Here is a 25395-nt window from a genome sequence, read left to right as displayed (position 1 = left end):
CCCTTTAGTAGCACTGACAGAGGTCCATGGCAAATTATGGATCACTAGGGATTTGAGGGCATAAGGGGATGAAACCCCAACTGTCTTTCTCAGGATGAAGGGAGGTGAAATTCAGAGATAAATGAGCTTGATTTTTCTCTCATTTACACTGGGGTAAGTCAGCAGTGACTCCACTGAAATTAGTGGGGTTCTGCTGGCATGGTAGGAGGAGAGAACCATTTGCTTCCAATAATAACGTGCAACGCTGCAGTGAGAAAGATGCCACACTTTGGGAGATTAAGGGTACATGTACACAGCAAAAAAAACAAAAACAAAAACCCCAAGACCTGTGGCAACACATCTTAGACCCTGGCTCTGAGGTCTGCTGCGGGTCTTTTGTTTGCAGGGTAGACGAACCCTAATATGTGCCGAGGTTCACTCCCAAAATCAGATCCATTCGGTGCATTCACGGGAAAAGTACAGCAAGCGATTGAACAAGTGGCATGTTTGGCTGCTGCCAGTTCCCTTAGGTCCTCAGGCATTGTGTCATTACATGTAAATATAGGACAGGTAGCTTTTGGCTGGCTGACAGGCGTGTGAATTCCATCATTCTCTGGGGACAGTTGCCTTTTGCCAGCAACTGCAGAGCAAATGCCTTCAGTATATATCTAGGAGTACTTTGAGCTCTAAAAACCTACCCCCTCTGCCCCAACACAGAGATGAGCATGTGCCGGGTTTCTTGCTGTGCAAAACCCATCATCTATAATCAAATTCAGTTCTACACACTTCCGATTAAAGCAAGAGTCAGTCTTTAGAAGCCCGTGAGGTTGACTGAGATTTTCATTACAGAGCTTATTCAAGAGGATGCGCACATATTGCTTCCCACCCCTTTGTTTGACTTGTTTATTGAGGATGTGAGCCCTGGCGGGCAGGGACTCCCTTTCAGGATGGGTACGTCTTCGCCGCAGAGTTAACGCCGGCGATCAGCACCCAGGTCAGCTTAGTCCAGGTGTGAGCAGTCACTCAGTATTAACCTGAGGTAGTGAATGCCACCAGCTAGCTATATATTGTGGAAAAGCATTTCTCATCTGTTTTAAGTTTATTGCCTCATAGTTTCAAGTGCCCTTCTACCCTTGTATTATCAGAGGAGGCAAACAATGTACAGCTGGTCTTCTCTACATCATTCACTGACCTACATTCAGGAGTAATACAATGCCATAGCATGGGCATGTAAGTCAACAGTGAATGTGGGTGTCTGTATTATGCGCTATTCCTTCAATGCACCTAATTCCTCACTCCACTCTTTAGTGCCCTCCACACACTGGGAAAACCTCCCACTCAGCTGTCCACAACAGTGTCTAGCTCTCCCTTTCTCATGCAACAGTGTGTGAGAGCAGATTAAAAGCATCTCCAGTATGCATTTCCTCCATTGTTAAGTTGCTGGGGACCCCAGTTATGCTTGCCTTTGTGAAGAATCTCTCAATCCTTTAGTTTAGACTCATCTAAATTATTAGTGACACCTTTGGCCAGTATTTGTCCCCCGGTAGGGGGTTAACAAATATAAGGCATGGTCCACAGCTCCAATGGAATCTTTCCACTACCATCAATGGACTTTAGATTAGGCCCATAAAGAACAGAACCTGTCACCCAACTATTCACTTCCTTTGCATGCTGAGAACTGGCTGTTTATCCCCACAGTAACCCTTAACCTGTTCTAATCCATGCTTCTTCCCTGTGGCTACCAAGGGAGTGAGGACCTCTCCTCCCCCAAAAAAATATCGACGGGAAAGGTATTTTTTTCATGCTGTTGGATGTTCAAAGGAAACAGCACTCAGCCCTTAGATCAGTGGGCAACTAAGGCAAAGGTCTCTCCCTTGTTTCACATTGAACCCCACTGTATATTATGCATATCCGTTCTTTGAGACCTTCACAACAATGTCTTTCTGCTGCCTCTGTTATCATTGCAATTTGTTGTTGATGGAGGTGCAATGTTCATGGCTGAGATCATTGTGCTCATATTGGTTGTGAATATCAGTATTGCATGGTTATTTCAATAGAATATATATATATACACACACACACACATATACACCCACCCCTGTAGTTTCAATCTCTACTGCTTATCTGATTCGGTCGCCTCTCTCAAATAATTCTAGCAGGCTCACAATGCATAATTTGCAATTACATATTACACTCCAATTCTGCAGTCTTTACTTACACTTATTCCCACAGATGTCCGTGGAACTCCAGTGGGTGTCCGTACAGCACATACCACAATGTGGCCCTGAGCCTTGATTGATGACCTGGATTTGCGGCTGTAGAAACAACTCTGCATGCAAATGGAGTGAGCACCAATTGGTTCTGATGTCCAAGCAATGTTGACAGAACAGTTTTGGCAGATAAGAGATCTGAATGGGAAATTTGGAGACAATTCTGATATATGAAAACAAGAAAGTGAAAGGGACTATAAACAAAAGTAAAGCTGGGCATTTTATATCATTGTCTAGGCTTGCGTGAAATGCAAAAAAAGTTAATCAAGTATCAATAGTGAAAAGTAAGTTAGATTTTGAAACATTCCTTTAACTGAAAAACCATGCACAGGTAATAAGTTATAGGATATGCATAAAGGATATGTAGAATGTAGTTAAACAAATAGAGTATACACTCTCTCAAAGGCAAAATTTATTTCAGACTTGGAGGCTTTTCCCCATTAGGAAGAGGGATTAAACAATAATATACAAATTCACAAAACCTCCTGATTCTAAACCAATCTTTTAGAAAATTGCATTCATCTCATTGAAGTCAATAGGCCTGATTCCAACCTCACTCCAATTTTACACTACTTCAATTCCATTGACTGCTCCTGATTTGCACTGTTATAACTCACATCAGACTCCTTTAATTGCTCTGTACATGCACTGAAGACTGTATGACTGGTCCCTTATTTTTCCTTTACTAGAACCTTCAGAAGAGATGCATTAACCCTCAGTTGGAGAAAAAATCCTAAATCTATTTTTCCCACAGAATAAATTTCCACATTCGCCTGTACTTAACTGTCTACATTTATCTGACATATATTGAAAAATAGTGGATAATTTAGAAAAACTATACAGTGGGAGGTAGACTGCTCTAGTAGAACGGGCTCTGCACTGGGGGACAGGAGACCTGGGATCCACTCCCTGCTCTGCCACGGACCTGCTGAGTGACTGTGGGCAAGTCACATCACTGTTCAGTGCCTCAGTTTCCCTTATCACCATTTATCTTTACTGTTTTAGAATGCAAGTTCTTCAGGGCAGCTGCTGACTGTTTCTCTCCAGGCTGGTTCCCAGGTTCATCCCCGAAGAGCTCCTTGGAAAATGGAGCACAGAATGTCTGCTACCCGCACCTTGCTTAGTGGGCTGATTCAAGGCTTCAAGCTTCACTTTCTACTCCTGGGATTGCAAGCCTTCCATGGTCCCAGCTGATCTTGCCACCTGCTTCCCCTTCTTCCAGTCTCACAAGAAGACCCACTGGAGTCAGGAGGAGATCATAGGAGATGGTGGGCTCGATGCTGGAGTGGTGCCAACAACCCTATCAAACTCTTTATAGCAGGGGCATGTACTGGGCATGTGCCACACCTGCTGTGCATGATGCTGGCCTTGTGGTACAGGCACTTCAGATGTTTTATCCACTCCCTGCACTACACCACTGTCTGATGGCTGTCCTGCTGCTCCAGCCTCCAGGGGACCTCATAAAGGTGAATATTCTGTGAGATTCTGCTGCAGTCATGGTTCTGGGAGCCTCTCTGGCCAGCTTGCAGCACGCTGGAGGGAGAACATTTTCAAATGGCAGGGCAAACTGAGCTGGAGTGAGTTGTGGAAGTGGAGCAGCCCACATAGAAAGAGAAGAGATAAATGCTGAGCAAGGGTATATAAAATAGCAGATAACTTGTGGTCTATAGAGACCAAGTGGGAGGAACCTGAGGAGGCCGAAAGACTAGAAGATACGGGACAGGGAATGTGGGAATGATGAAGAAGGACTAGGTAGACTCGAGGGCAGTTCACCGCATCATTGCTATGTTCACACCACAAAGTGGGAGGGTAGAGAGATGGGTCACATGTCAATGCATGCTCTCACCCACCCCTAGTGGGATGTCTACACACCCATGGACATGTATCTAAGGGCTTTGAGCATGAATAATAGAGGGGTAGGGGCAAGAACCTGCAGTCCAACATGTGGAAAGCTGGAAGTGTAGACAGACCCTATGTGTTTGTACACCATGGGGCCCGGAACAATACATCATCATCATCACTATCTAAAGTCCATCACACAGCCTACAATGTAAAGTGTTTCAGTCTTAAGAACATTTACTGCGCTTTTGAACCAATAGCTAGGCATGACTAATCTAATTGCCTTCTATGATGAGATTACTGGTTCTGTGGATGAAGGGAAAGCAGTGGATGTATTGTTTCTTGACTTTAGCAAAGCTTTTGACACCGTCTCCCACAGTATTCTTGTCAGCAAGTTAAAGAAGTATGGGCTGGATGAATGCACTATAAGGTGGGTAGAAAGCTGGCTAGATTGTCGGGATGATTTAATTGGGGACTGAATCATAGAATCATAGAATATCAGGGTTGGAAGGGACCCCTGAAGGTCATCTAGTCCAACCCCCTGCTCGAAGCAGGACCAATTCCCAGTTAAATCATCCCAGCCAGGGCTTTGTCAAGCCTGACCTTAAAAACCTCTAAGGAAGGAGATTCTACCACCTCCCTAGGTAACGCATTCCAGTGTTTCACCACCCTCTTAGTGAAAAAGTTTTTCCGAATATCCAATCTAAACCTCCCCCACTGCAACTTGAGACCATTACTCATTGTTCTGTCATCTGCTACCATTGAGAACAGTCTAGAGCCATCCTCTTTGGAACCCCCTTTCAGGTAGTTGAAAGCAGCTATCAAATCCCCCCTCATTCTTCTCTTCTGTAGGCTAAACAATCCCAGCTTCCTCAGCCTCTCCTCATAAGTCAGCTAAACAATCCCAGCTCCCTCAGCCTCTCTGAATAAGTCAGATTGGTCCTGCTTTGAGCGGGGGTTGGACTAGATGACCTCCTGAGGTCCCTTCCAACCCTGATATTCTATGATTCTATGACTATAGAAGGGATGGCAAGAGTGGTGAGGACTAAGAGGTGTTGCCACAAGTGACATGATGCTCAAAATCCATGAACAGAGGCATCTGGGCATCAAGGCAGAGTTAAAAACAAGCCCATCGAAAATGAATTAACAATTAAAAATGTATTGAAAGTGGAAAGAAAAAGAGAAATCATTCCTAATTAATTCTGGTGCCCTGCACAACCCCAGACTATTTGTAATCCTACAGGGAACATCTTTATTGATCTGGGGGATGCTGCGGCAGACTTTTGATGCTTATCTCAGCATAAAAATAGGCTCTTGTGATGAGCAGTGATTTAATTACATGACAATCACCGTTAACAATGCATGGCGAATACCAAAAATATGCAGAGCAAGAGTGGCAGTGATAAATGCAAGTGGATGGCATTGACTTTCAGTAAAGTCGTCTATTGTCGGGGATGGCGGGAGACGGCACATATATTTTTCCCTTCTTGTAGGGCAGTGACTTCCTGTGCAGTTTAGAAGACTCTCTCAAGGGGTCTAACGACACACAGGAGATGGGGGAGAAATAATGGATCATGATCAAAGCAACGTTTAGCACATAAAGCTGAGGAACTTACAATGCAGTTGTTTTGCATGTGGGAAGATGCACTATTTCCACTGTGCATCTCCACTAAGAAATGAAGAGGAGAAATATTTGCTCTACTTTGGGAGAGGGTTCCTTACGTGGCACAGGGATAAGAAAGTTCAGCCAAATCCCACCTGCACCATACAGAAGGTGGACTTGACAGTAGCAACAATAGATTGCTCATGGGAATTTTTTTTTAAGCCTGGGTTGAGTTCTCTTTAGTGTATTTTTAAGCAATCCATTCAAAGGGCCAGATCTTGAGCTGGTGCAAATGGGCTGCGCCATTGTAACTGAAAAGCCCATTTCCATTTATACCAGCAGAAGGTCTGGTCCAAAAGATTTAAGAGCTACCTTGACCTGAATGTAACAACATCTACTTCCCAATTGTCAGAAGAGGTTTGGAGTTGGGACCCTTTGCTATGAAATACCAAGCCATTTACTCTGAGCTGCAGGAGAATCTAGATGGTTGCATATTTTGGAGCTGAGGATCCCAAGTCTGATGACTTGTATCACTTCTATGAGACTCCACCACCTGGATGGTAAGAGTCACCCACACCTGAACAGGTCTGACATTCTATTCGGTCGGAGGCCATGGTGATACCTGTGCAAGCAAGTATGTTACCAGAGGCTTGTCTCTCCTTCTACCCCGGCACTCACCCAAATGTGTGGAGGCTGACACTGGGAAATTCATTCTCACCTACTGGAAAAGCTAGCACTAGTATTTGGGACAGGAAAAGGAATCTCTATATTAGTGGTCCCCAACACACCCAGGGCCACTTTTCTATTTCCATCAGACTCCATATTATTTGAATATATTCATCCGTTATCTTTTCCCCCCACTCCTCTATACACTGGGGGCTGCTCCATTCAAGCAGATGGTGATTGCAGGAGGTAGGGATAACCTGTACGTGCGTCCTGTTCCCCACTCATTGGATTCCCCAATGCAAGGCTAGGGTCTAGTTAGGTGGCTTGAGGGCTGCTTTGCACTAGCCCAAGAAAGCTGAGGGTCAGAACCTTGGTTCCAATTAAGTCAGCATATGTTCTACCTCTCTCCTCGCCTCCTCCAATTAAAGGCAGGTATCATCTAGTTCAGTCCAACGCACTTGGGGGGTTGGGGGGGGGGGGAGATCTCCAGCCCATTGGTCACATGCACCCTCAGAATTTCCACTCACAACTTTAGTTTCTACTACATAAATTATGCTGCGTTAAGCATCATGACCAGCTACCACAGTTCCTCGTCGCCCTGGAATAAACGTTTCAGGCTTATATATATTAAAGTAGCACAAATCCATTTTTCAAAGCTTTCTAAATCCTCCTTAAACAAGGCATTTTTTAAATCAAAACATGGGGGGCGGGGGAGAAATAGCCGATAAAAAAGTGATGTAAGCCCATAATGGTGCACCTGAAATGACCCAAACAAAATGAGTAATGATTATGTATATGTTAAATAAAACATGTCTTTTTCTCACATTATATTCCCTTGGTACTATAAGATTTTGGTTGTTGCAGGGTTCCCTTCCCCGCAATGAATCACCTGATAGAACCTCAACCCAGAAATGATGGCGTTTCAACTGGCTCAACTTTTCCGAATTTGAGAACGATTAAAACACTCCATCTGCAACACGCCAGATTAACAATCATTTGTAGTATCTCAGCCTCCCTCTGAGTTGCTAACTTTATGGATTCTAAAGAGCAGATATTCTTATCGTGCCGCTGTGTGATTTGAAGGGGTGGATGCACCAGGGCACTAACACATGCAGCTTTACAGATAAAATGCAAGTACAATATTGAATCAGAAGAGGATTCACTTCCAACACACACCACAGTCTCTAAAGCCAAAACTAACATTTCTCAGACTATCAACTTAGTTTAAAGGGCTGAGAATCTAAAGATTGGAGTTTGGTTAAGAGGCATTTTATTAATCTTATTTGAAAAAGAACTTAATAACCCCCCCTCCCCAAACTCATCTCTAGTGCAATGCTCTTGATGTTAGGGGAAGTCAATGTCAGTTCTGCATGTTGGGGTGCTTGAAGGATCAGGTTCTCAAAAAAAAAAAAGTGAATGGCGTAGAACACTGGCAATAGTAAATCTTTCTCCCCCAGACTGTTCAGACTGGTAGCGACAGATTGGCTCAGGTTGGTAGTGGGCTGTTACCATCTGTTGGTTAGTGCCCTATATAAAGTGAGTTAGTGGATTTCAGTCTATTTCCTAATGGACAGGTGCCTATATTGAATGAACTGCCATCACAATTGCTACTCACCTCAATCCCAGTTGAAGAGGTCACCGATTATAATCTAGATCAGGGGTTCTCAAACTTCATTACACCGCAACCCCCTTCTGATAACCAATATTACTTCATGACCCCAGAAGGGTGTGGGGGCGGGGAGGGCTGAAGCCTGAGCCTGCCTCAGCCCTGCCACCCTGGGAAGAGGGGCCAAAGCCAAAGTGCTTCAGCCTCAGTCAGTGGGGCTCAGGCTTTGGCTTCGGCCATTGGCAATGGGGCTTGGGCTTTGGCCCCGGGTCCCAGAAAGTTTAACGCCAGCCTTGGTGACCATATTAACATGGGCTTGTGACCCACTTTGGGGTCCTGACCTACAGTTTGAGAACTGCTGATCTAGGAACCTGAACTGCCAATTGTTCTGTAAGGGTGGTCAGAGTTGAAGAACATTGATGAAGAAGCGAGTAGGAAACTTCAATGTTATTAAAGTTCTATATCCTAAAAACAGTCTTGTCAAGTACTATTCAAGTCCAGCACCATCAAGCAAGCATAAAAAACTCTTTCAAAGAAAATAAAAAATGGTATTAAGGGAAGGGCATGAAGAATCACAGGACAATTAAGACAATTAGTTACTTTTCCTCAGAGATTCATTTGAGCTCTCTGAGCTATTTTAACAGGAGGTTGAATACACACTGCACAAGTGTTTTTAAAATGTGTCAAAGGCTAAAGATAAAATATTTCATACGCAGCAAGAAAATGGAAGTTACTAAAAGTCTGCATTACCTGAATTACAAAACAGCCGCCATTTAAGGGGACACCATTAACTTAAAATTAGCAATAAAATTTAAACTTATCGTTGCTATTGATTAATAAAACTGAAAAGTTCCCATAATTTTACTTTCTATTTCTTTGGTTTGTGAGAGCACCAATCCCCCAGACACCAATCAAATGAAACCAGCTGTAGGATCAGAGCCATCTCTTTTGTGGCTAAAAAGACTCTTATAAACATCATCATCCTCTTTTAAAGGACTGAACTCCCCGCCCCGCAAAAAACAGGACATACTATTTAAAGGATTTTCTATCCGAAAAATGCAATTTTTAAATCAATCAGTTGAAAAAATAATGAATTGGATAGTGTCCCTTTAAAGATGCAAAATATGATGGATTAAAAAATACAGTTTCTAACAGATAACTTTGTATGTACCGAGTTTTAAAAAAAAAACAGAAAAGCCCTCCCCCCCAAAAGCAAACCAAAACCCCAGCCACTCCTTACATTTCCCTCTACTTCCACTGTACCCACATTTTATTGAAATAAATAAGTAGTGGCATAGTGGTAGGAACTGACATCACTTAAGGTTAAAATAAAAGCATGGCAAATACCTGTCCCTCAACCCCCGCCACCCTCCAAAAAAAGGAAATCGGTCAATATTTGTTTGACATTTTAAATGGATATGCTTTATTCAGGCTTAACAACCTTTTGTTGCCTGCTTTCCAGGATATGCATTTTAGTGACAGAACTTAACTGATATGACTGTTCAAGGAAAAAATTTTAGTTATGTGCATTCACAAAAAACAACTTTTCAGAAGCAGCTTGTTTGGCCAAATGTATGGAGAAATACTCAATTGGTGGGTACATCTCAGATCCGATATTTGCACAACTGTCCATGCAGTGTATATGTACATGTGTGCACAGCTAACTTATCTCTAGTCCGTACAGGGACCCATGGTCAGGTTTGTGTTTCGGAATGCATTATGATAGTTTGAGAGTTTGGGATGTAAACGCTATTATATGTGCATTGACATTTCCATTATATAAATACCTTACTTAAAATAACACCTGCACCAATTGTGACGTGAGTGTGGTTGTAAAACAAAAACACACCCCACCATTCTGGACCAAGTGAAGAGTACTGTGAAGACAGAGATTGGTCATTTGAATGTGGAGCAATCAATCACCCAAGGTCAGGTCCTGTATGTGAGGACTGGAGAACTCCTTAAGTCAAGGAGGGAGTTGGGAACCCCTCCAAACCTGTGGATGGGCTGAGACCCATAGAGAAATCCTGTAGATAACAGGATACTTGTGTTTGGATTTGTACAGATGGCCACTTCCTCCACGCCAGTCCCTACACCACTCTTTGTTCCCCATAGCAGCATGGCTTCCATTCCAAATCCCAATTCTCTGCTGTTATTGTTATACTGCACTTCCTTTCTGTCAAGACATGTACTTTCAATATAATGTGCTTACTTTGTATGGTCAGATGTTAAGTACTGTACCACAGTAAATGTTCTACAATGAATAGGAAATATATATTCTGATTAGATTAATTAAAAGCAAAACAACTTAAGATCAAATGTTTATTGTATTTCAAAATATTTATCATAACAAACAGCTCTTTGCAACATATATAGGTACTGGAACATAGCAAAACTCTTATGTTTGTGTGTCTCCAGCATAATAATCTAATACAAACTAGTCTGAAATTTAGCATACCTACATTTAAAAAAAATAGACATTACCCTGTCTCCTGAACAGCAATCAGTTCATGTGGAAAATTCTATAGAAAAAAATACTATTAAAATATTGGTCCCACCTTCCATTCAAATAAGGTATTTTTGCTCCTTTTGAATGTTTTCATTCAAATAAATGAACAGATCTCACATGTGTTTAAAAATGGCTGACTTTGGTCCTTACAAAATTACAGACGACAGTATGATAAACTAGATGATAGTTTAGAGTGAGACAATGAGGCATTGTTTACACAGAAGATTGAGTAACTGGTTTAACAAAAGGGGTCGGTGCATATCTACTGTTTGTACAAATAGGAGATTTACTGGAGCTTTTATAATTTCTACAAGGCTCTTTCCAACCGGCTTCATTAACTTGAAGTAAATCAAATCATGCAGAGATCTGACTCAGCCAGAAAGACATACCGGGAAAGATACAAAATGAAAAAGAACAGACACAAGATAAGCTTTAGAATCTTTGGCGGTTTTCATAAACATTTTCTTTGAAGATTTTTTAACTGCAATCCAAATGTGTGTGCACATGTACATAAGGATACACATAACAAAAACATATATATGCATATACGTACATACATTATATATGTATGCATATACATAGGTATGTATACTATACACAGCACACATTTCCTTTTTAAATGAGGGCTAATTCATTTGCTAGTCTTTCACATATACCTACAACATGAGATCCCAGTGAAATACCTTGTTTATAAAATTAAATCTTGTATGAAAAAATTTCCTCTCCTTCAATGAAGGCATTGTAAACATTGTTAAAACAACTTTGAAAAATAAACTATTAGAAAATTACTGAATCTGAGTAATAATCCATTCACTATCACAATCCCATTTCTTTTGCAGGGGGCAGTGCTGGCTACCATGATATAACTCTGCTCAAGACAGGTCTGCCAATAAAGGTAGGCCTATATTTATAGCCATTGATTAATCAGATTTATTTCTAAATAATGCATTTTCAAGTAATCTGTATCCTGTGGTTCTCTGGTTTCTTTGTTCTGTGAACCACTTCAGGGCAGGTCAGTGGATGGGGGGCTGAGGGGTGTCACAAGACTTAGGTTCTAGTCAAGTCAACATCGCCTCAAGTGATTTAGCAGCATAAACTTTTGCCTCCCTGTGCCTCAGTTTTCCCCATCTGTGAAATGGGAAACAATGGTTACCCAACTTCGTAATGCATTGAGTTCTGTGGACAAGAAATGTTATATAAGGACTTAGATAATTGGGAGAATTAAAATTTTCTCATGGACTCACCTCTACTATCAAAACACCAGTTCTTCATTGCTTGGACCTCTTACCATTTCATTCTGAAAGGCACCAGGAAAGACTCCATAGAACATTGATGGTCAATGGACCCAAGTTTGAGAACTATTACAGCAAAGCAACATATTTACAACACCGCTTTGGGCGTAGTGCTCTCCTCCTGCCCAAGATGTTGCATCTTTAAGGCTACAAAGTATTTTTCTTCGAGAGTTGTAGTGTTGACATCTCCAGATTTAGACAAAAGCAACAGTTATGCTGAAAAATCTGGTGAGATGGAATTATAAATAGCAAGTCAGAAATACAGTCTTTTCAGGTTCGCAAATTCTCTTAACCCTTTCACAATGGCGGATCCTGGTGTGTCCATTGCCAGCAATGGACCTCATGTCAGGCAATTCTGGCATCAAGGAGTTAATAGCAGTTTTTAAAAACACAAGTGCTGGATGAAATTGAGATACTGTGGGAGCTTCTAGCTGTTTCTGGCAATTATGATAACAACTTTTCAAAATATACACTGCTTGAACAGAAGCAGGGTATCAAAGACTTGTTAATTCAGAGTTTAAACCCTTCTATGCACTGTGATTTAACTGAGAAAAGAATAGGCCTCGTATCTTAATGCAAATCTGTTGGATATGTTAAAAATTAGTTCAGAGCATCTCCTCACATCAGCTTAGCTGATCTACTACACTAGGCAGAATTATATCTTGCTACATACAAACAAGGAGAGCTGCAACATTCGGTCTTACCCTAATAATCCAAGTAAAAAAATGGAACACGCACTTGTGCTCTTCTCCACCCACTAATTCGTCCCTGCTCTGGTTGGATGAGGCCTCTACGCCAAAAAGAAAGGCAGCCCAGGATAGGTGCACATCAGAAAATGTATGGAACCATCCTGGGCCCATGGCAGGTATTAAAGTGTTGATCTGAACCAAAAAAAGGGTGTGGGGAGAAAAAACCGTATGTATGTATGTATGTGTATATGGAGGAGGATGTTGCATTCCAAAATCTGTCTGCATCCTAGAGAGTACTCCGTTTCTTCCTGAGGGGACTGGAGCTGCTGTATGGTTTCAATTCAGCACGCTGCACCTGTAAAAACAAATAGACATGACGTTTGCAGTTAGGTAACTCTAGCTCACTACAGTGTGTGTTAATGGCTCCCCAAGGACAAACCAAGGGAAACTAAGGAAGGTTCAAAAGTAATGAATCATTTTCTAAACACAGGAACATGGGGGATTAATTGCAGGAAGGATTTGAGAAGTCATGCATCATTTCTTGAAACCAAAATATTAAAAGCAGATTTTTCTAATGAGATGCACGGGGCACTACCTGATCTCAGCAATGCCAGATAGACTGCTTTTTTTTTTTTTTTTTTTTGCTTGCATTAACCTATAAGTTTAATAAGACTCTCTTGGGAATGATAAAGCAAGTGGATCCCAATATTCAGTAAGGTCAGAGTAGTCTCAAAACTGTACAGAGACATGCTTTATCATTGTAAAGAGGAAAAATATTTTCCCGAACAGAAACGAAACAAAGATTTTCCCCTACTTCCCCACAGCAATTTCAATTGCGATATAACGGTTAAAACATCTGTGATAAATCCAAATGTGGTGTAATTCCCAATCGCAAACTGTCTGCTGCATAACTGAAAAGCGGCCCCATTGAAATCATGAGAATCTTACAAAGAGTACGCCACTTTTCCATGCTTCTGTGCCTTTTGTCCAGGCCATGTGCTGCTGGCATACAGTAACAGGCTACGATACTGCGGGTATTTTTTAACTCATAGTACTAGCAAAACGAAACAAAGGTGCTTTAGCAACATTTTAAGTGGAACAGGCAGAGATGGTTTTGCTATTGCCTGGGAATGGTTTTAATTAGATTCTTGTATCAGATGCCAAATGTATTCACTATTTTTTTTTAGCATTTATGGCAAAACTCCCCTAGGATGGTATATCCCTTCATATGTGTTTTACCAATGCTTCCTCATAGAAAATAGCATCACCTTCCTTAGAGAGCTCAGTGAAGCTCCCCGAGGATGACGGAAACCAGTCAGGAAAATGTTATAAATGTAAATCTTAAATAAAACACAAATAGAAAAGCAGCTTATCTTTACATATAAACATTAAAGGACAAGTGCAAACCATCTCTGCAAATCCAGTGCATTCTGGAACAGCAACAACAAAAATACAAATACACTTAAGCTTAATGTCTCTGTGATTATTTCTGTTTAGCTCCCCCCCTCCCGCCCCAATCTATAGAGATATTTTTCTCTAGCTATTGCACTACCATAAACCAATCTGGTGATCTCTTGAAACAAATGTTGTGGGAAACCTTTTCCAACTGTGTTTCTACCAGCTGCATTGACACCGCATGGAGACAATCATTTTCCAATCTCCAACAGAGTAAAATCACTATGGGCTAGATTGTGATCCCCTTATTTGCAGTGAGCAGCACCGCACTCTGCAAGTACTACTGCTTGAGTAAAAAGTTATTTCAGTGTGATTGGGGGTAGTGGGGGGGAGCAGAATCAGGGCCCTTGGTTATAAGATTCTGGCTGATTATAAAGGATTGTTTCTTTTGTTTTATTTTGTGTGATTTGCCACCCAGTAAGACTATTTTCCTTCCACCGGGAGAAATAAATGGATCTCAACATTCTAAAAGACCCACTGTTCAGATAATTTGCAGCCAGCTGGACAAGATTATTGAATACAGTGCTTTTAAAAAAAAAAAAAAAAAAAAAGACATGACTGAAGTGGGGGAAGGGGGATCCTGGCTCGACTGAAAGTTATAATTCCATGCTGGTAAAAGATCAATCTTCTTGATCACGGTTATTTTATACAAATCTCAAGTCTCTGCGCCATAAAAGGTGAGCATAGCATTGTCCAAAGAAACCCTGCATTCAAGGTGGGTGGGGGAAGAAGAAATTAGGATGGCAACTGGCCCAAAGCAGATCACAGCAAGCACAAAGTCATGGAATAATCCTCCCACTCCTGCATGAGGGGACAGGGAATGCAGTAAAACCCTTTGGATAGTTATCTCTGTCACTCAGAGAGATTGTATCCTCCCTCCTCCCCCGCCGTCCATACAAGTATCAGAGCAAAAAGGTGAACAAACCAATAGTTCATCACCATGCTGTGCAAGTTCAAGATCATTTTTAAGTTGCTCTCTTCAGGATAAATTTTTCTTCAATCATCTTATGCGTCCGACAAAGGTTTTCAGCTCCCCTCTCCCTCACTTTCCTTGCCCCCTTTATGGATTTTCCTGACACCTTATCTCTGTTATTCAAAATGCTTCGGCATTGTATTCCCCAAGCATAGTGCTGGGAACTCTGAGTCCTGCTTGATGCCCCCATTGGTGGTGGCCATTCATTACCTTTTGAACATCAGATGGTACCCTGGAGAGGAAATCTAGTAACTCATTATTGTCGATGGCATAGGGATTTCTAAACTTCTTAGTAAATTTATTTATGCCTGAAAAACAAAACAAAACAATACAAACCCAGTTTATTTATCTAGTTATTTTTAATTGCTCAGGCAAGTGGGGTGAAAAACAGAAATTCACAAGTAAAAATGAGTGTGAAAACAATGACTTGACTTCAAGTCATGCACGTGTTGCTGTCATGTGGAATCATTCACAAATGCCTTTTGGAAGGAAGGAAGGAAAGGGAATTATTATATAAAGACTCTGCTTTACTTGGGTGGTGAAAATCCCATTACCATACCAGCAGAGAGGCAGTGGCTGAAAAAGCAGAAACTGTGGAACCCATCATCTTTTTCTTTTTTCTTTTTTTGGGGGGGGGGGGGGAGGGGGGAAGGTGGTAGTGGTGGGGAATACATGAACTAACAGCCCATTCTGCTTTGAAATATAGCATCATTAGACCAAATGTGGTCCTCTCCTGAAGCTTGAGGGAAAATATAGGAGGCTGGAGGGTGAAGAGAGAAATGGGACAGAGGAGGTTTTTTTTTTCTTGTTTAGTTTGAAAAAGAAAGCGACTGAGGATATCTACCCCGCCCCCAGCATGTTTCATAGCTTTTTATCCTTTCACTGCAGAGCCAGATTTGACACATTGATTGTACTTTGATGCTGTGGGAAACTGTGAAAACTTATTAGGATTTTATTTTTTGATCTGACTAAGGTTGATAACTTGATTTACTAAGCGTTGCAATGTCATTCCTAGTTTGCTCTGCAGAGATAGCCAAACTGTGCTTAGCTGGAGATGGTCCCAGCAGTGGAATCAGGGCTCACCAGGCGTGCTGGGCAGATCACAATTTTCTTATCCCATAAAAAATTTTAGATATCAAAAAATTTTCCTGGCCTGAAACAGGCCAAAAAGTTAAAACTCTCAAAAGTGTCTGTGAGCCAAATATTTAAAATAAGTTTAATTTAGGTGGATCAAAGAGTTTCATTTTGAGAATTCCAAAATGTTTTGTTTCAATTTTGACCATTTTTAATTACATATTTATTTTTCCTTGAATTACCTTAAATTTCAAAACAAAAAGTTGTTTCTAATCAGAAAATCAGAACTTTGTTTAAAAAACGTTAAAAAAACGATTATAAAAATTTGGAGTTTAAAAATTACCAAAAAAGATCCTTTTCCATGAACAGTTTAAGTCTTGCAGAAATGGCATTTTCTGACCAGCTCTACTGATGTGGGTAGAAGTGGAAGGTGTGAATCCTAAATCAGAGGGAGAGCACCATACAACTTTGATCCAGCCTGTTCTCTGAGCAACGACATGAACAAGGTCCAGCATTGGGAGTCAGGAGACCTGGGCTCTATTCCCAGCTCTGACAGTGTCAATTTAGACAAGCCACTCAACTTCTCTTTGACTCAGTTTCCCCATTTGGAAACAAGAATTTGTCATGTGGCTTATCCTCCTGTGTAGTAAGCTTTTTAGATGGAAGGCTGAAATGTGCCGTAGGAGAGTTAAGTCTTATTAGGAAAAGGAGAGCAAATAATAATGCATATTGAAAATTAAGATTTTGGTATCCTATAAGCAAAGAAAGAGGTCACAAGCACCTAATCTAATCACAACCCAAGCTAAAATTTCACAGTAGTTTCTATGCACGTGTGTTTCAAATGCAATGATTTCCACTCCCTCCCTCACTGCTCTCTCTCTCAAATGTACCTGCTTCACATATGAATGCAGCTTTTAAGCTATATTCTTGTAGCAAAATGCCAACACAATTTTCTGTGTACCTGATTTTTAAAAACAGAAAATATCATAAGGTCCTTTGAGGCCTTGCCACAGGGTAGTTGGTTAACATGTATCATATTTGAAGGCCCTGTCAGTCTAGATGATGTTGACTGGATGTATAGCTTTGGTGTACTCTGGATGTCTTCCACATTGAGGCAGAAACATATTGTTACTGAACTTTTAGTTCACGGGAATCTCCTCTCTTTTCTTTTCATTCGCTCTTTCGTTGAGTTCAATAATTTATTTTACTGTTTTTCTCCCAGCTCCAGCTTTTGAAAGTATCATCCACTCGTCCTCCTCATATCCAGCCCCTAATGTTAGACTGACATTAGCGGATGATTCATCACTGTAAAACTAATCAGGGCTGACCACTGTCCAGAAGCATACAGTTACATGATGTTGTGACATTGCAAAGCTGTTTGATGAGGCTACCCTGCCCTCTGGTTTTTGTTCTTTCACCCCTAACCAGATTTAGCATTGTAAATAACCAAGGAAATTGACGAAGGGCGACAAAAACATTCTGAGAAAAAAAATCCAACTTTCTCTTATTACAGACATACATTAAGGGCCTGATTTTCAGATTATGAGCTCTATTAGTACAGGCATAAATCTGCATACAAAAATTCTATTCCCTGGTTGCAAAATGCACACAGAAGTCACAGCCCCACTGAAAATCAGGTCTGTAAAGCGTGTACATCTGGATTTGCTATAATGGGCAGTGAGAGCAGGAAACTACACAAAACCCTGAACATCAGATCAAATATACCAGTAAAGGCGGGCATCTTCCATGGGAGCAGCAAAACACGATCACAATTTATTATTATTTTAAACACTGCATTGTGATTACACAAAAACCTTCAGAAATGTCCCTGACTTTACTGGATTTTGTCCAACTTCTCTGAAAGGACGCAAAGAGCTACAAGATTTGTTGAGAAGATCCAGCTGATATTTGGATACTTAATGGCTTTGAAAGGTTTAGATACTTCTTTCTCCCAGCCTAGACAGATCCTTCTCCTTTACCTCTTTATTGACCCCCCCATTCCCATTCCTCCCTCAAAACTAAGCTCCCTCTTTCCAACTCACATCCCACTCCCGACAGCTGATGATATGCTGGCCTGGGTGATTTCACAAGGGCAAGTGATTTCCTAGGTCTTACACATACACTGTGAGGTACTGGCCTGGGTGCTCCATTCCCCAGACTCGAAGCAGCCCCTAATACATCTCTCTCTCTCTCACACACAACTTTTCCCCTGACCTTGGAACTCATAATAACTGAAGAGAAGCAGAGACTGCCCAACTTGCTGACTTTGGGTCTCAAATTTTGTGAGCCTACCAACAATTTCAGGTGTGGTTCAAAATGTGTACAGAAGTGTGGGCTGGTTCCTATTTTCCTCCAATCCAGTCACCCATTCCTAAATGTGAATCTACTGTTATGCGTTCTTATTATCACCTCCTACGGACTAACCAGCTACTGAGCCACCTGTTCACTTACCAAAATTATTTTCATACAACTGGATAACAACTTTGTGTCCATAGGAATGTCAACTATTTGCCTGCACATTTGCCCCCCCTTCCTTGACATATATTTCTCTCTCACCCTCCTTTGGAATGCAACTTACAGGGACATGTTTCGTTACTTTAATTGACTAGAAAGAACCAAGTCAATCAAGTAATAGAAATGAATAGTATTTCACCCAAATCATTTTTGAAACCAGATCCAGAAAAATACCTCCTGGGTTATACAGTCCACCCTCTCAACTCTGCTATTGCAGGGCTGCTGTCTACAGTACAATACATGTGTTAGTGCTTTGTCCAGCCAAGACTGAAATGTCTCCAGCAACAGGGCTTCTGTCACTTATCATGAGAGACTATACCACAGTCTTGGCACTGTCAGACAATTTTGAAACCTATTTTCACCTAGTAAAATTTAACCATGTACCTTCACACTATCCTGACCAATTCCTCCCCATCCATCTCCCACTCCAGAAAGGTGTTAAATGCCTCTAGCTATTTGCTGAGCACCCTCAACCCCCACAGAGTTCAGCGTCTTGCAGGATTGGCCCTTAGTGTTTAAACCTTTCAGACATGTCTAGTTAGTTCATAGATTCCAAAGCCAGAGGGGACTCTTGTGATCCCTCCAGGATGTGCCTCTCGTTTTCCCTTAATTTTCCAACCAGCTGTGTCGATCCACCAATGGGAGCTTGGGCATTAGGCTTTTAACAACCACTGTCATCTTATTCTGCTCAGTTGGAGTCTAGACAACCCAATAGTAAAGATGCTGGCAGCATTTTGTCTACACTAAGGCTCCCTTTATGGTAAACCAGGAGAACACTTCAAGAAAAAGCTCAGAATAGGTAAATCCTTAGTCTACCAGCAGAAAGTCTGATCTTCAGTACAAATGTTCACTTCCACCAAGGCTTAGGGTGTGTTTATTATCCTCATAGTGCTTACGGGCAAATATTTGATGCCCGTAACAGCAAGTTTAAAGATTTATTATTCCCACTTATAAATTAATATTGGATTCTTCCCATGCAAATGCAATATTATGAAGCACTTACCCCAGATTAAAACAATGTACCTCAATGGTATGAAATACAAAATAACTGTCACTGCTGTCATAACTAAGCAGGCCAGGACCGACAGGAAAGGCACTGTCCAGTTGAATGTGCTGTAAATAATAATAAGAAAACCTCTTCAGTGTTACTGATCTTAAATGCTGTCTATAACTTACAGCCCATTAAGAACTCAGGGACTCCTTCTGCAATATTCAATGCATATAAATAAACTGTAAAGTAAAGCACAGAGACTTTGGAAGACAGATACGTAGATTTCTGCATCTGGGTGCTACAAAGGGAATAGTCTCTGGATTCTACATATCTCATTGCAGGTCTATCACTATTTTTATTTAGGGAACTGTCACAAGACAGCAGCAGTCCAAGCCTTTTCATGTCACCAACATGCCTCAGACTTGTTCTGGAGAAGCACATGATTCAGTCACCATGCTTATTTAGTCTTTGGTATCTTCTGAGAATGACAACATTTTCAGGCATGATACTCTCAGGTGAGGAACAAGTCTCGATACTCTCCCTTAGGAATAAGTCTTAGAAGCTCAGTTCATTTCACTCAGGCCACCATGTAGCCCAGTTACTACTGACCTAGCCCTGTATGTCAGAGCTAGAGGTGAAATAACTGAAAGTTGCAATTTCTTGCCTCTTCACAGTTACCCTGTTGCCCTTGCACTATGCCTCTCTGATCTCCATCTACTTCCTGGCAGTGGCAGCTAAACACTAGGCAAACTGGAGTACAAGGCATTAGTTAAAGCATGAGTGGATTTACAGATCAGGGTGTCCTTGCATTACATGGATCACCTGCAGGTGAAGAGAGTCAAAAGTGGACCACTCAGAACAACATCAGGCTATAAAATAAGATGATCTTCATCTCACATACAAAATTTGTAGGAGGGGGAAAATATTTTTAACTTCCAGGGAGGTATTAAAATATTAAGGAAAGATAGGGTGAAAGGGCTACCACAATTATTACACAACTGTGTAGCTTAACTTAAAAACAAAACACAAAACAGCTCAATACAGTTAAGCTCTTAAAAATCCTTCGGACTGCATAATCAGAGTGACAGAGCTCTGGCACAAACCAGACTGTCACTTTAAAAAAAAAACTAAAAAAATAACTTTGGTAGCAATTTTTTAATGGTACATCATTTTTGAATTACAATGGAATTCCTTGGAAATTACATAGGGCATCCACATTAATACCAATGGGTTCTTTAACATCATTGTTACCAAAATAAATACCAGAATTAACAGTGTTTAAGCACTCTGAGCCTTCCTGCCATGCAGCTGGACAGAACAGTACTCTGTTCATGGAGTGGAATACATCTCTTGGCCATTTCCACCACAGCTGGGATGGATGGAGTGGAACCACAACACATGGATTTGATATATTTTTAGCCCCGACCCAGCTCCTCATTTAAGTGTAGCTCTGCGACAATTACTTTGTGTTAAAGAGAAAAAAAAGTGAGTGTCAGTTACACTCCACTATGGGTGTAATTACAAAATACAAACGTGTGTGTGTGTGGTGGAGGGTGGGGGGGGAAGGGGTTATTTAGAGACACCCCCCCACCTCCGTGCTTCCTAGTGTGAGGCATAAGTCATAGGCCTTCTGTTGTGACAAATGATAAAGGACCTCCTTAGGATTCCTCATGGCAGCAGGAAGCCTAAACTGATACATAGACAAGCACTTCAAGGCACAGGATGGGGTGACAAGCAACAGATAACCCATATGTCCGGCCTTGGGAGGAATGATGGGAAGAAAGCTTCAGGCATTAATCCCCACCTAGTTCAAAGACAGAGGATGAACCGGAGGAATACCCTCAACTGCACCTCTGTGACCACCTCCCTCCAGCAGCAGAGTCCCTGGACCCACAGGTCAGAGTCCCCCATTCCCTACCCTCATCCATGGAGGTAGATAAGAAAGGGGGCTGAGGGCAGCACACTGGGGAGAGCTGGGAAGAGGCAGTGCTGCTGATAACTTTTGTCCTCTCTACTTTGAGCTGTCTTCTGTGGTACCACTGCTGGGGAGAAGAAATGGAGCCAGGCCTGGCCGGGCTCTTCCCCTACAACTCCCAGCCACTCTCTGAGGGAGGAATTTATTTCCTTACTTATAGCTATGCACCTTTGCACTTTCCTAAACATTTTAGGGCCTGGCAACAAAACATTCACTTACTTTTTAATTCTTTCTCCAAATGAGGCTATTTCTTCTAAGATGTTTTGAACAGTTATAACAATATCCTGCACCATGTGGATTCTTTCAATTAATCCCTTTTTCTCAGATTCCTGAAAAGTAAACCAAATTTTAATTTATTTTCCATTTCCTAATGTGTTCATAGACAAAATAGGTATATAATAGATTTTCATATCCACACATGTGGATGTTCAGCTGGGAGCAGGAGAGAATACACACAGTAGTTTAAATGTATGTACAATACATTTATAATATACTACATTACTTTGTGTATCTCCCCCCTCCACCCCACCCCTTCAGGTGAGCACAGGTCCTTTTCCAACAGTGATCATCTACCCCACAGAGGCCTGACAGGTAAATGCATCTCATCCCAGACCTGCAATTCTTGCTTGATGTTGACCTGCACTAGACTTTGCATTGAGAACCTGATTAGGAGACGTGCTGAGGATCTGCAGGTGCTCAGAATCTTGCAGGATCAAGCTCACTCAGAAGCAATTACTGCTAAATATACAAATTCTGCTAAATTGGGCGATGGTTTTCTGATGCAAACACAATATACCACACAAATGAGTTCCCACATTCCTTGCATGAAACTGTTCATCTAATTCCCTGCTCAAGACAGGATTCACAAGCTTCATAGCCTTATCGACAGCCATTACATTACTCTATACACAAGTATGTGTCAAGTGACCAAATGTAAAATTAAATTATTTCCAATCTCTTGGGTTGGTCTCTCCCAGCACCCAATATGCCTCCACCATTCTCGCTCAGTAAGTGTTAATAACCCAGTCTTGCTTCAAAACAATATCAGACTTACAGGTCAATCTTTGAGTGTGTCATATGTTAACCTAATCATTTCTACTGAACTTTAGAACCAGGTGAGAACTGTCCTAGAGATCTGATTTTCCTCTCTGATATTCTTTCCCCTTTTATCATGTAATGTCCAAATTTCTTTGTGATCATGGTATTGCTAGTCCAATCAAACACTCTAATATGCTCTACTTCCCACCATATCATTTCTATACACCTGTCTGTTCAAGACACAGTTGAGTCTTTTTGCCCAATCTATTTTCAGCAACACTTGTTATACGTGCCCTGTACAGACTCATATATAACCACTGTCTTTGCTTCACAAGTATTTCCATGCAAAGCCAAAAGCATAGAGCATTTCCTCTGACTCAAATCACTAAACATTACAATTCCACAACAAACCCTAAAGATTCCAACCCTCTCCAAAACTATGAACTTTGCCATTTTCACTCAAAATTCTTCAGGGTTTGGATTTTTGCTTCTGGTGGCGAAATAAGCTTACTGCTTATTTTAGGCCACAGGATTACAGGAAACCAATGTGCAGCAATAAAATGAAAGCAAAGAATGCATTAAAATCAGCATGGTTTAAATCAGCCATGGAAATCAGGGTACAATTAGCAGTGTTAACATTACATTTCTTTGCACGCAAGTTAGTATGGCTACAAACATTCTAACTAGAAGTGTGCAAAACATTCATTCTGTACAAAATTCAAACACCTGGATATAGAGGTTTTTACATTGCATTTTGATTGTCCAAGAATAGTCCAATTTGAGGGGGCTGGTGGAAATGTGTTTTAACCAATTAAAGCCCAGACTGGGAGGAGCCTGTAGGAGTGGTGCTACCAGCCCCTTGCATGCTCACCTATTTCCCCAGTTACTAGGGCCAGATGAAGGTAATCTAGGGCACCACACATACTCACACTTGGAACATCCCTGTATTTCTGCCTCTGCACATCACCCTACCATCCTCTGCCATGTCCTTGCCCCCGCTTAGAACAGATTGATAGGGTCTACAGCCATCAGATGGAATGGTGGAAGGTTCATCACTATTTCCCTTTCAGCAGTAGGTCACTTGGAGAGGAGTTTGTGTGTACCTGACACAGACTCCCTATCCTCAGCTCCTGCTAGAGTGATGGGATGCCAATCAACAACCTCTGAGACAACAGCCACGTCTTCCTCCCCCTCTCCTCCAAAATATATTTTTAAATAACACATAGTCCTTTTTTTCCTCTCAAAGTAAATTTTAAACAAAAATTCATGATGTGATCAAATTTAAATATTTGGATATTCCTTTTACATATACGTCACTGTGCTATGAAAAGAAGTGGAATTTTAAATATCACATTTGAGTATGAAAAAGTACTTTCACAGAATTTTTTAAATGTGAAATGACCTAGAACAAAATAACCGTTTAATGACAAAACAGAAAAAAAAACCCAGTCATTTTCACACAGGTCCAGTTATAACCTTGTTAGGGTCAGAATTAAATGATGTCATGGTTATTTTAAACTATTTCTACGCTGCTGTTATGCACCTTACATACAAGTGGAACACAGAGCAAAAACTGGAGAGCCAACCCAGTAATTATCTAGTTCTGTCCAACTTGTAGTTGGAGGGAAGGCAAGAAATTTCCAAAAGTGATCTTCCAGGGCAAGCCTACTCTTGCTGCCCAGAGTTGTACGAAGATAATCTGGCAGCACTATCTGCATCATGCTGACTTTATTTACACATCTCCGATTGAGCTACGAAATGCGGTGATAACACAGTTTAACACACGCAACATTACTTCTGCTGCAGCTACCAAGCTGCCTCAGAAAAACAAAACAGTGATTCATTCTGAAGGATATAATAGCAATCATATGCGTTTCCTTACTTAGCATACACATATGCACACACACAAAGTCACTGCTAGATAGTGGCATTTCCAATTTGTAATAAAAAACATACAGGACAGAAAAGTGCGTGTGTGTGTGTGTAGTCTACAGAAATAATTAACGAGTGCTGTCACTGAAATCAGATTCTGATTAGCGAGTAATCTGGGTTGCTCTTGTGATGTACTTACACACTAATGTTTTTTTGCAAGAATCATTTGAAAATTCCAGGATTTTTTTCTATGCCTCATTCTGTGTTACGTACTTGGGGAGCGAGGGGGGGAGTGGCAATTAGTACCAGGACCCTAACTCCAGACACACAAAGCATAACTCATTAAGTGACACAAAAGAAGATAAACGATGCACAATAAAGGCCTGATTTTCCAACGTTCTTTGACCCCTTGTGAGGTTCTGAGCAGCCTCAGCTCCTATTGAAGTTTGCACCCCACAGTATACTGGACCCAAGAAATGATGCAAGACCGAACGTTCTAAAGTCATGAAGATAGAGTCACTGCTCTTTGTTATATAGAAATAAATACAGGCAATCATCATGTAAAAAGCTTTGTTTGAGCATCAATAAATGTACTACATTTGAGTCCGATGTAGAATGAATTCAAAGGAGGATTTCACTTCCATACTCTTTCCAAAGTACACAAGGCTGAAGATTCCACAGCATTACACTCCTTTTGATATTATTGTACCATGACTTTGTGGCCGGAGGTGTCTCAAGTCAATGTGTAATTGGCCCAGTAAAAAAGAAAAAAGTCTGGACACCCACTGTTTAAAACCTTAGCTCATAACGTCTTTGTTTAAGTTTAAATTTAAAATAAACGATCCTGCCTGTTTCCAGCAAATCATTTTTTCTTCAAATGAATAGTGAAATCCCCATTTCTTCAAGGCCTTTTTCTTCCCTATTTCTCAGCTGATCACAGCACTGTAGGTAGAATCAAACTAGTTTCAGCCTCTGGGAAAGCATTAACACCATCAAAATAAATGTACAACTGCGAATTAATTATATAATCAGTATGTTACTTTAAATCTT

At 41.1% G+C, this 25395-nt stretch overlaps 1 protein-coding gene and 1 long non-coding RNA gene across 2 annotated transcripts in view; one reads left to right on the top strand and one right to left on the bottom strand.

Moving 5' to 3' along the window:
• The window catches only part of LOC311527590, a 560808-nt gene that overhangs the window by 406445 nt on the left and 128968 nt on the right, over positions 1-25395 (top strand). The gene's annotated exons all lie outside the window — the stretch shown is intronic.
• The window catches only part of MCTP2 (multiple C2 and transmembrane domain containing 2), a gene marked incomplete at its 5' end in the record, with an annotated part of 131007 nt that continues 115938 nt past the window's right edge, over positions 10327-25395 (bottom strand). Inside the window, 4 exons of the mRNA XM_084641741.1 lie at positions 10327-12808; positions 15092-15189; positions 19473-19582; positions 21655-21764. Of these exons, the coding sequence (XP_084497867.1) occupies positions 12740-12808; positions 15092-15189; positions 19473-19582; positions 21655-21764 (387 nt within the window). The 3' untranslated portion in view covers positions 10327-12739. The remainder of the gene's footprint in view (positions 12809-15091; positions 15190-19472; positions 19583-21654; positions 21765-25395) is intronic.

Source organism: Lepidochelys olivacea (genome assembly GCF_965140295.1).
Source record: "Lepidochelys olivacea isolate rLepOli2 genome assembly, chromosome: 10".
Lineage (NCBI taxonomy): Eukaryota > Metazoa > Chordata > Testudines > Cheloniidae > Lepidochelys > Lepidochelys olivacea.
This window is presented reverse-complemented; position numbering and strand designations above follow the sequence as displayed.